Genomic DNA, 11,890 nt, shown 5'->3' on the forward strand with positions numbered 1-11,890 from the left:
CGCCTCGGCTCGGGCGGGGCCCAGGCAGGCAGCCCTCCACTGCAAGGCCCGCCCCTTCTGGCCGATCCCCCGGTGGGGGGGGGGGCTCCCTGGCTGCCCCTCAGAGCGTAGGCTGGCTGCCTGGCTGAAGCCACAGGCTCTGTGGAAGGAGGGGAGGCCCGGAGCAGCCCGCCCTGTGTGGATGCCAGGGCCCCGCCGCCCCCCTCCCCCCCCCTGGCCCTGCTGGCGTCCAGTTTCCCCTCTCTGAGGGCGGGTTAGAAGCGCAGCCTTCCACGAGGCGGACTCCTAGCCTCAGTCTCCCCCCAGGTCTCTCGGAACAAACGGGACACCGAATGGCAGGTGGCTCCGAATCCGCCCCCCATCCTGACCTTCCTTCCAGGCTAACCCGGGCCCCCTGGAGCTGTGGGAAGCCTTGCCTGGGCCTGTCCCACGGCTCCTCTCCAGATCTGCCCGGGCTGCCTGGAGCTTCCTCCCCGAGCCCTGCGCCTTGGCCAGCCGGTCCAGGCGTGGCAGGCCGCGGGCAGCCTCAGCGGTGCCAGGTGAAGGGATTTCCTTCCCGGAGCCCTTTCTCGGCTGCCCTGAGAGAGCCGGAGGCCCCGCCAGCTCACCCACCCTCTCTGGGCCGCCAGGGGATTCTGGGGCAGGAGGGGCAAGAGGACCCTAGAGGTCCCGTTTTACAGGGAAGGAAACTAAGGCCAAGGCGGCGAGGCCTTTTGCCGCAGATGGCACAGGGAGTGAGACTCCGGGCTGTCTTTGATCCCAGGTTTACTCTCCTGGACTCTGGAAACAGGAGTCTTTCTCGTGTGCCACTGTGCCGGCTGCTAGGGGGTGCCTCGGTGGAGAAAGTCCTGAACTAGACCCGAGTTCGAATCCCGCCTCAGACCCATCCTAGTTGTGTGACCTTGGGCAAGTCACTTCACTCTGTTTGCCTGTTTCCCCCTCGGTGAAATGGGGAGAATGCCTCCGGGGAGGCTCAGATGAGAGATTTGCAGAGTGCTGGGCAGCCCTTAAGATGCTTCCTAGATGCCAGCCTCTGTTGGCCTTTGCTGTCTTCGTGGCCTTGGTGCCTGGGCACCGGAGCGGGAAGGTCTCCTTTCTCCTCCCTTTCCCGAGGCTGGCCCTCCTGGGGAAGCGGGGGGGGGGTGTCCTCCCCGTGGCAGAGGCGGCTGCCGCTGGACCCCGCTCTGGCTTGGGTTGCAGATGGTCCGCTGTGCCTTCGTCATCGTCCTCATGGCTGTGTACTGGTGCACCGAGGTCATCCCCCTGCCTGTGACGTCCCTCTTTCCTGCCCTGTTTTTCCCTTTGTTCAAAGTCCTGGAGTCCAAGCAGGTACGTCAAATGGGAGAGGCTTGGCTTTGCTTGGGGCTGGGGGGGGGAGGGGCGCTTGGTGACACCCACTCCTGCCTCAGTGTCCTGCTGCGGGCAGAAGGAACTTAGGGGTTTGGGCTTTGAGCAGACGAGCCCCCTTTCATCGTTTTCCCCCTCGAGATGAAAAAATTGAGACTGAGTGGTACAAGGACTTGTCCAAGGTCTCTCAGGTGGCAGATTCCAGCCCTGCATGGGGCGCAGAAGTGCCATCCGTGCCCCTGGGCGCAGGGCATGAGGTAGAGTGCCAGACGGGCGGGCAGGCAGGAAGATGCACGCTGGCGTAGGCAGACACCCAGGAGGGTGTCGCTGCTCGTCCCCCAGGTGTGTATCCAGTACATGAAGGACACGACGATGCTCTTCCTGGGGGGCCTCATCGTGGCGGTGGCCGTGGAACACTGGAACATTCACAAGAGGATCGCCCTGCGCACCCTCCTCTTGGTTGGCGTCGCCCCCGCCCTGTAGGCGTCTCCTTTGCTCTTTCTCATCCTCTCGGGGTGGGGGGGGGGACGACCCTGGGGCCCAGCACAGGTGGAGACACGGAAGAGAGAGCCGGCAGGGAGGAGCCTGAGGCCTAAGCGCCCCAGGAGGGAGTGGCGGAACAGGGAGCAAAGGGGGGCAGCTCGCCCTGAGCCAGGAGCCCCGGCACGGGCACGTCGGGAGGCTGACGCCGTCCTGGATCCCTCCCGCAGGCTGATGCTGGGCTTCATGGGGATCACGGCCTTCCTGTCCATGTGGATCAGTAACACGGCCACGACGTCCATGATGGTGCCCATCGTCGAGGCTGTGCTGGAGGAGCTGGCGTTAATGGAGGAGGACGAGCACCGCCGCGCTCAGCCGAGCTCCCTGGAGCTCTTGGCCAAGGACGAGCGGGAAAGCCAAGCTCCGCTGGACCACGAATCCGCCTGGTCCATTTCCAGGCTGGGCACCGAGCAGACGTTCCCTGTTGTGGAGGGTTTGGCCGCTTGCTCTCCCCCCAGTCCTTCCATCTCTGCTCTGAAGTGGCCGGGGAGGCTGGAGGCTTCCTTGGGGTGGGGGTGGGGCGCAGTTTCCCAGAGCTCCGTCCACCAGCTGGAGAGGGGACCCCCCCCCCCCGGGCTTCTCTGCTTCCCGGCGGCAAGGCTTCCCGCCTGGGGCTAGCACCCTTGACCTGGGGGGGGGAGGCGGTCTCCTCTGGGCCCCTGGGCTGCTTGGGTCCTAAGGGTCCTTCCCGTGTCTGAGCCCCCACAGGTGTGGGCCGGGGGGGGGGGGAGGCCGAGCTCTAGGGGAGGGACGCTGTGCCCGCGGAGCCCCGGAGCTCTGCGGCGACTCGCCGCAGGCTGGAAGCAGGCTTGGAGCCGAGGCTGGCACCCAGGGTGGTGCCCAGGGTCATCCCTCCTTGTTTCCTTCCAGGGCAAAGCATGGACGACAGAGACAAGAGGAAGGCCGATAAGATGAGAGAGAACAAGAGCACGGCCAAGGCTTTGACGCTGTGTATATGCTATGCAGCCACCATCGGAGGCACGGGGACTCTGACCGGGACCGGCCCCAACGTGGTCCTGGCAGGGCAGATGTACTCGTAAGTCACATGCTTCCCTGGGCTCCTTGGAGTTAAGGCAAGGTGGAGGAGCTCGCTCGAGCGCTGGGGGAAGGGCCGAGAGGCTGGCACTGCCTTCCTCCCCACCGTCCTTCCCCTTCCCCTCCCCCGGCCCCCTCGGCCTCCTCCTCCTCCTTCCTTTCGGAGGTCCCAGGAAGGCCAGGTTGGCCCAGATACATTTTCCTGCCCACACTGGCACCAGGGATTCAATGCCATGCCATTCATTCACAGCAAAACGATACCAGGATGCCGATTGGCTGCTGGCCCGGGTATAGTGGCCGTTCAAGCAGTGGGTTTTCTTTTGGAAAGCTGGATTGGGCGGGCGGGTAGGAATTGTCTTCCTCCCTAGCATGCTGGGCAGCCACTGGGGGAGGGGATGCGGAGGCTCCGTGCCCTCTTCTCCTGGCTTCTGGCTGTGCTGCTGAGCTGGCCAGAAAAGGACCAAAACGATGCCCGAGGAGCTCACACTGGAGAGAAGCAGGAAGGCAGAAGTGGCTTGCTTTTCTTGCCTTTTCTAAAGCTTTACCTTCTGTCTTAGAACCAATTAGGCAGAAGAGCAGGAAGGGCTAGGCAGTGGGGTTAAGTGACTTGCTTAGGGTCACACAGCTAGGAAGTGTGTGAGATCAGATTGGAACATAGGGCTGTCAAGTCTAGCATGGACCAGCTTGACAAAAATCATGTAGGGTCCCCCGTCCCGCCCGTCCCCTCCCCCACCCACCCCGGCCAAAGGCAGCAAGGAGAATGACGCGGAGTTAGGAGGGCTTGAGGTGCTGGTAGCAACCAAAGGCACTTTATTGGTCACTGATAGTATTTTAGAGAGAAAGCAACGTAGGCTAAGGGATTTGGTAAGCTTTCCCCATGCACGCTGAATGTAAAGGACTCTCTTACAATAGACTTAGTTCACCTCATCGAATCTAGACAGAGTTTTCTATAGACTGATAAGTGAGCATGCCAGTGTGTGACCCTCTAGCCCAAGCTCCCGGAGGAAATGGTCTACAGCAGCTTCTGCAAAGTACAGCAGGGTACAATGGAGAGGGTTTGAGACTTCAGGTTGTGGCTTCGATGTGATTGGGGTCTGCTCTCACTACTCTCCACAGCTTTGCTGGATGGAGCTTAGTCTTTTCCAGAGCTTTGCTCCAATGGAAGGTCTCCGGTTGTCCCTACATTTAGCGATTAGGGAATCGTTCATATTCTTATCAATTGGACAACATTCTCTGTGTATTTGAGACACGAGGCCTTTCTCTGAGAAACTGTCTCGAAAGCCTGCCCCCAAATCCTTAATTTAGTGCAATCATTCGGCATCTCATATTCATATTCATAAACTTACTCACAAACTCTCATCCATCAATCTGACAGGGAACATGTGGCCCGCCCCTCTAGTGTGAATTCGGACATCTCCCTCTACGTCTGGGTCGCGTGTCCATTCTGACCTTACCTTGGTAAACAGGGCGAGCTGTTGGTCTCTGCCTACCTCCTGCCAGTCTGCTTTCCGGTTTCCCCAACAATTTTTACCAAAGAGCAAATTCTTATGCTAAAAGCTTCAATCTTTACATTTCTCAAACACAAGATTACCCTCATCATTGACTACCGTGTGCTTTATCTCTACTCTGTTCCACCGATTGACCTTTCTGCTTCTTAGCCAGCACTCAAGAGTTTAGATAGCAATCACTCATATTACTCTTTAAGATTGGGTTCTGCTAGAGCTCCTTCTTTTAACATTTTTTCCCATGGACTCCTTTGATATTCTTTAGCCTTTGTTCTTCCAAATGAATTTTGTTACTATTTTTTTTAGCTCAATAAAATAATTTTGGGGGAATGGCATTGAATCAGTGGACTCATTTAGGCAGAATGGTCATTCTTATTACTTTGGCTCTGCCCACCCCTGAACAGTGACTATTTCTCCAATCATCTACATTATCATTACATATTAAAATATTAAATATTAAAAGCAATCTTAAACATTTTAAAAAATCTCGAGTCCCAAATTCTCTCTCTCTCTCTCCCTCTTCTCCTCCTTTGCTGAGACAGCAACCAAACTGATATAGATTTTACATGTATCAACATATATGACCTTTTTCCATATTAAACCATTTGTGGAAGAAAACTTGAATGAAAAAAGTGAAGAAAGAAATCGAAATATAATATTCTTCAGCTCGAGTTCAGATTCCATCAGTTCTTTCTCTGGAAGCAGATATCATTTTCCATAATGAGTCTTTCAGGGTTATCTTGGAACTTTGTAATTGTTTACATATAATATTGCTGCTACTGTGTACATTGTTCTCCTGGTTCTGCTCACTTCACTTTTCCCTGGCCTTGGTATTTCTGGAAATTGGCTACAATAGTCCTGGAATGCTTCTTAATTTGGGGGGTTCTTTCAGTATTTGATCAGTGAATTCTTTCAATTTCTATTACCCCCCCCCCCCCTTGTTCGAGAAGATCTGGGCAATTTTCTCCGGTGACATCTTGTAATATGGTGTCCAGACTCTTTTTTTTTTTTTTTTTTTTTTTTTTTTTATCAATGCTTTCATTATTCCAGTGATTCTTGAATTATGTCTTCTGGATCTATTTTCCAGATGATTTGTTTTCTAGTGAGCGGTTTTAGATTTTCTTCTATTTTTCATTCTTTTGTTTTTGTTTTATTGTTTCTTGATATCTTATGGAGTCATTAGGTTCCATTTGCCCCGTTCTAATTTTTAGGAACATATTTTCTTCTTTGAGCTTTTGTGCTTCCTCTTCCATTTGGTCAATTCTACTTGTTAAGAAGTTGTTTACCTCAGTGAATTTTTGTGACTTCTTTTTCATTTGGCCTATTCTAGTTTTTAGGAAGTTGTTTTCTTCATTGAATTTTTCTCCCCAAACTGCTAACTCTTTCTATCGGTTCTCTCATTATTTGATTTCTTCCAAGGCTTCTTTTGGGGCTGGACACCTCTTCACACTTTCCTTACAGGCTTCTTATGTTTCTGCCTTGTCGTCGTTCTCTTCTAAGTTTGGATTTGATGTTCCCCGTCGCCAAAGAAACTTTCAAAGGTCGGGTTTTTTCCTTTGTCTTTTGCTCATCTTTCCAGGATTTTTTCCATTACCCTGCCTTTTTGTTAAAGTTCTGTTCTGCCCCTGGCGTAGAGGGAGAGCTCTAGGCAGTTAAAGGATCGGTAGGACATGCGGGAATTTCTGGCCAAGACTGCCACTGCCCAGCTTATGCCAGCAAAACACTGACTTTGTGCTACACTGAATAAGGATCGAGAAAAAAAATTAATTAAAATGACACGAATAGGAGGCAGTGCAGTAGCTCAGTGGATAGAAAGCCAGGACTAGAAACAGGAGGTCCTGGGTTCCAATCTGGCCTCAGACACTTCCTAGCTATGTGACCCTGGGCAAGTCACTTAACCCTCATTGCCTAGCCCTGACCGCTCTTCTGCCTTGGAGCCAATACATCATATTGATTCTAAGATAGAAGGAGGTCAGGGCTTCAAAAAAAAAATTAAAAATGAGAATTCTGCAAATCTCATTGGCCCAGAGGGCCGGGCCAAGTGAAGAGAGAACAAATCCATGGATCACCTCCTGAAAGGAACCCCAAAGGAAAGGTCCTGGCCACGTCTTGGGCAAAATCTAGTGACTACGTCAAAGAAGCAAGACTGGCGGCCTCCAGGAAGGAGGCTGAGGACCCAGGCCGCCTCCTCACAGCCAGGATCCCCCGAGAATAAGCAGCTTCTATTAGAAACGAGAGGCAAAGAAGAGAGGATTCCCGAGCAGAATGAGAGCTCAGAAACAACGGGGAAAAGGAGGCTTCGGAACAGGGGAACCGGCCAGCATTTGGGCTGAAAAGAGGCCGGAGAAGCCTGATTGGGAGACACTGTGTGAGGCCCCTGGATGGAGGGAGTGCAGATGAAGTGAGCTGCAGAGTATTCAGCGCTGGGCCGCTTCCTTCTGCAGCTCCTTTTCTAGATGAGGGAAGTGCCTCGCCCCGTGCCTCGTAGCCAGCGAACGGCCCACGCTGGATTGGAACTCGGGAGGATGAGTCTTGCTGACTCCAGCCCCAGCCCGCCATCTGCTGGGCCCCCAAACTGCCCAGCAATAGTTATGGGGTGGCCATTAAAGCCTACAGAGAAGGCCGGGAAAGCGATTTGGAGACGCGAGTGCCCGCTTTTGGTTGCAAGAGGTGCTGGGGGAGGCGCGCCTCGGTTTCTAAGGAGTCGTCCGGCTGCGGCCCGCCCAGTGGTGGAAAGGCTCCTTTGGAGGCGAGGCATGAAATCCAGACTGAGACGAGATCCCCCCCCCAGGATTCCACTGAATGGGGGGGTCCCTGAGGGGGGGCTGCTCCGCCCCGCCCGCCCCCCGGCCTCATTGCTCTAAGGCTCCATCCACCTGGGCCAACGCTTGGGCCCCTCTTCCTTCCCCCGCAGGCTGTTCCCCGACAACGGAGACGTGGTCAACTTTGCCTCCTGGATGAGCTTCGCCTGCCCCAACATGATTTTCATGCTCCTCTTCTCCTGGGTCTGGCTTCAGTTGCTCTTCCTGGGCACCAAGTAAGTGGGGGCCCTCGTGGGGAAGGGGGGGAGAGAGAGAGAGCTGCCTGGCCATGCCTGGAAGCAAGCCTGGGGCCGGACAAGCCGGGGGCAGGAGGAGCCCCACCTGCGTGGCTTTGCCATCACTTTTGCCATTCCTGGTGGCCCTCCCGGTGCCCCCCACCCCACGGGGGGGGGGGAGAAGGGCCCGAGTGAGGGCCCCAGTTCCCAAGGAGATGGCTGGGAGTGGGGGTGGGGCCGTCGGCTCTTCCCCAAGGCCAGCCGTGCCAGCCTCCGGCCGTGCCCCCGACTCCCGTTCTGGCTCCCCAGTTTTAAAAAGAACATGGGCATCGGCATCAAGAAGTCGGCGCACGAGAAGGCCATCTACGGCATGCTGCGGCGGGAGTACGAGAAGCTGGGCCCCTTGACCTACGCCGAGGTCTCGGTGCTCCTCAGCTTCGTCTTCCTCATCCTGCTCTGGTTCTTTCGCGATCCCGGCTTCATTCCCGGCTGGCAGTCCCTCCTCTGGGTGGAGGGAAGCAGGAGGTAAGGCGCCGGGGCCAGGGACGGGGGAGGGGGAGGCAGGAGGGCCACCCAACACGCCCCCCTACCAGAAGAGAACTCCCAGGCCACTAGGGAATGGGATGATGGGAAGGGACTCCCGAGGCGGCCGCACCAGGGCGGGGAGCCGCCTCCCGGGCTCCCGGGGAAGAGGAGATGCCCGACGCCTCCTCGGCCACAGCCTGCAGGGAGCCACTGGGAACTGCGGCCCGAGAGGGTCGGGAACGGCCCTGGGCACAAGGAAGATTCCTCTGGCCGGGGTGTGACTGGCAGCTTGGACCACAGCAAGGCGAAGGTGCAGAGCCCTGCAGGGAGGAGCCCCCACGGCAGGGGCGGTGGGACGAAGGGCCCGGCGGAAAGGAGAGGAAACGGGGGAAGGACATGTGAACGCAGCCTCCTCAGGAAGTGGGCAAAGAGAAGCCTCCCAGGCACTCTGGGCTTCCCGCGGGCCTCCTGACTGCTGTCAGAGGAGGAAGCCGTCGCTCGAGCTGCCGCTGCTGCCCGGCACCAGGTTTCCCCCAAGAGCCGGGCACCACAGAGTTGGTGAGGCGAGGAAAGGTGGCACCTCGAGGCAGAAGGGCTGCCGGGGAAGGAGGCGCAGCTACAGCAGGCCTCCCCTAGGGACCAATGGGTCGGCTGAGGGAGAGAGCTGAGAGCAAGCCAGGAAGAAGGCACTAGAACCACTCAGTGGCTTCAGAAAGAGGACGAGGAGCCGGGAGGCAGCGAGAGGAGCAGTTTTCTCCATTCCTTGGCCTAAAGCCCGTGATGCCGAGAGCTGAAGCGTTGGCTCTTCTTCTCGGACGCCATCGTCCCCATAAATTGTTCACTTTCCAAGGGGTCTGTATGGGGCGGTCGGGGAGGACTAGCACCTTTGGCGAGAGGGTTTGCCAAGCCCTTTTCAGGGCTGCTCATCCACTTCTGCTGGCCACCTGCCACCCAGCTCTCCCCCGTGGCTCCTAGAGAGACCGTCTTGGCAAGTGGGGGGGGGCAGCCAAGAAGCCTCGAACCCATCGGTAAGTTAGGGAGCATCTCCCCAAGCAGGGGAGCAGTTTGTTCTAACAACCACGAGGGCAGTGGAAGCAGGCACTGTGGCGCGCTTAGACTCTGGTCAGATGTCAGAGATGCCGCGCTCATTCGCTGCATCCCAAGCCACTGGCAGCCATCCCGGCCTCTGTGTTGCCGCCGGACTCGTACGGCTTTGGAAGAGAGGGGGAGGTGGATCCCTGTGTGCAGCTCTGCCTCGGCTCCACCCATCCACTCCCAAGCCATCCCCATCGATGGCCTTCGACAACGAAGGACGAACCACAACTTTCCGAATCCCTTTGTCTTTTCGGAAGTCCTCGCCCTACGTTGGCGACAGTGATGACCGGCTGCCTGAATTTCTCCTACAGGACCCCCAGCAGATTTGTGCATTAGGAGGGTCTCCGGGTGTGGCCAGCCCCCTGGTTGGATGGGTCTTGGGAAAGTCCCGAGAAGAGACAGTCAGTGCACCTCTGTCATTGGAGAGCGAGGAGGACTCGGGAGCTCTCCTTCTCTGGCCCCTTCTGGATGCTCAGTGAACCCATACAGCTCCCTCTTGGTTGGGAGGAACTTCCATCAGAGGCTCGGCTCCAAGGGCTCAGTGGTCAGCTTTGTATTTTGGGGGTCCATTTGCCAACCTCCTGACACAGATCAGGATCCCCTCGGCCTCTTCCAATCCTTTCTCGGTTTTCATTTCAAAGCATCTTTTCCATTATGGAGGAGCAGAATGTTTTGGGTCCCTTTATCTTAAAGGAAGAATGTCAACTGCATTTTATTTGTCGGAGCGCGAGCCTCAGCATTTGGTAGTTCTTCCCAGTAACCCTTGCCCAAAGCCTTTGTCAGAGCAGCTCTGGTAGGAGATGGGAGCAGGCTGAGACGGACCTGTTGGCCAAAGTCGCTGTGGAAGTTGAGAGCCCAAGGAGGGGGTGGGGAGAGAACGAGAGAGACAGGGATGGCGGGAGGGAGAGAAGGGGAAGGAAGAAGAGAGAGACAGAGACAGAGACAGAGACACAGAGAGAAGGAGAGACGGAGAGGGAGAGGGAGGGGGGACCTATGGAGGGACGTTCGTGAGCTTGGCACAGAAGTCACTGAGGAAGTTGGGACGGTGACCTGGAGGCTGACAGATAATCCTAGTGGCTTTGGGGAGCTGCTGTTCCAGACTCACTTCCTGCCCTTTGAAAGCAAGGAGATCTCTGGGGAGGCCGGGCTGTTGGATGGCAGGTTTTACTGAGGACACTGTAGGGGAGCGAACTGGGGTCTGAGTGTCTGGGAAGGAGCTGGGACGCTTCCCAAAGGGGATGAACGTGCTTTAGGAGGAAGACAGGCTGGGGATGGTACCCAGGCCGGGCGTCCGGACCAATGGGAGGAGGTTCAGAGTTCATCTACCCTGAGGGGAGCTCAGGAGCTCAGGGGCTGGGCAGGGTACTTGCGTGGAGCCTCCTCGCCCATGAGCTTCCTGGCATTGGATGCAGGGAGTGGAGGCGTGAAGGTGTGTGGGACCTTCTAGGTGCCGGAGAGCCCTGGTCTGGGTCCTGATGGGCCTTGGGGTCGGCTTTGCCCTCCTGCTCCAGCAGCTTGGGCCTGGATCAAACGGGCCTTGGGGCCAGGCCCGGCCAGGCTTCTTGGGGTTCTTCTGGGGCGAGGAGGCCGCTGACAGCCTGCAATGCTGCCTTGGGCCCGTCCCCTCTTTAGGTATGTGTCGGACAGCACCGTGGCGGTCTTCATTTCCATCCTGCTGTTCATCCTTCCCTCCCAGAGGCCCAAGTTCAATTTCTGGAGCCAGGTGGAAGAAGGTAAAGTGCCCGGCCCGGGCGGGGCCGGCGCCGCAGGGTGGGTGCCCGGGGAGCGCCTCTTCCCATCTGCCAGCTAACGTGATCGTTGGGGCGCTGCTTGCCTTTGCCTCTCTTTCAGAGTGGCAGGTCCCCTTCTACCCACCGCCCCTGCTGACCTGGAAGGTGGCCAAAGAGAAGGTGCCCTGGGGCATCGTGCTGCTCCTGGGGGGCGGCTTCGCCTTGGCTAAAGGGTGCGAGGTGAGCAGAGCCGGCCCTTCCTGCCCTGCTTGGGGAGGTGGGGAGGATCCCTCTCTGCTCGGCCTCGGCTCTCCCCGGCGCCGAGCAGAGACTGCTGGGAGCTGACCGGACAGGCCGCCCTCTGCGTTCCCTCCCGCGTGTCCCTCCTCGCCCGAAGAAGGGGGCCTCGAGGCAGAGGGGACCCGGGAGGGCCAGATGGAGGGGGAAGGGGCTGGGGCTGCCCGCACGAGTGAGGCCTGGCCCCCTTCCTCTGAGCTCCCCTCCCTGGCCGGCTCGCTGGGCGGCTGGCGGGGCCTCCGCTCAAGTCCTTGTCGCACGCAGGCCTCGGGGCTGTCCGAGTGGTTTGGGGAGCAGATGGAGCCTCTGGGGCAGCTGTCGCCGGTGGCTCTGAGCATGCTCCTCACCCTGCTCGTCGCCGCGTGCACCGAGTACACGAGCAACATCGCCACGGCCACCCTCTTCCTGCCCATCCTGGCCTCCATGGTGAGTGGGGCCTCCCCTGCCCGCCCTCCCCCCGGGGGCTTCCCGGCCTGACTTGGGGCCTTCCCGCCCGTCCAGGCCCAGAACATCAGCATGAACCCCCTGTACGTGATGATCCCCTGCACGCTGGGCTCGTCCTTCGCCTTCATGCTGCCCGTGGCCACGCCCCCCAACGCCATCGTCTTCTCCTACGGCCACCTCAAGGTTTCCGACATGGTGAGTGAGCCGCGGGAGGCCCCAAGGCCGGATCCAGAGGAAACTTGCTGAGACACCGACAGAGGATAGGAGGGGAGGGGAGAGAGGAGACAGAGCATGGCTGGGTCTCGCCCAAGGGTGGGGAGTGCAGATTCTTAAGG

General features: G+C 57.8%; 1 protein-coding gene across 1 annotated transcript; it reads left to right on the plus strand.

Annotated features, from left to right (window-relative positions):
- Positions 1-1,209: 1,209 nt before the first annotated feature.
- SLC13A5 (solute carrier family 13 member 5) lies at positions 1,210-11,750 on the plus strand (the record flags this gene model as incomplete). The annotated part of the gene is made up of 10 exons (XM_044684348.1): positions 1,210-1,329; positions 1,690-1,826; positions 2,058-2,166; positions 2,655-2,923; positions 7,342-7,464; positions 7,774-7,989; positions 10,717-10,817; positions 10,936-11,054; positions 11,376-11,537; positions 11,613-11,750. Coding segments are annotated over exons 1-10 (1,473 nt in total), but the record flags the coding sequence as incomplete, so codon positions are not given.
- Between the last annotated feature and the right edge of the window lie 140 nt (positions 11,751-11,890).

Source organism: Gracilinanus agilis, unplaced genomic scaffold (assembly GCF_016433145.1).
Source record: "Gracilinanus agilis isolate LMUSP501 unplaced genomic scaffold, AgileGrace unplaced_scaffold49047, whole genome shotgun sequence".
In the NCBI taxonomy this organism is placed as follows: domain Eukaryota; kingdom Metazoa; phylum Chordata; class Mammalia; order Didelphimorphia; family Didelphidae; genus Gracilinanus; species Gracilinanus agilis.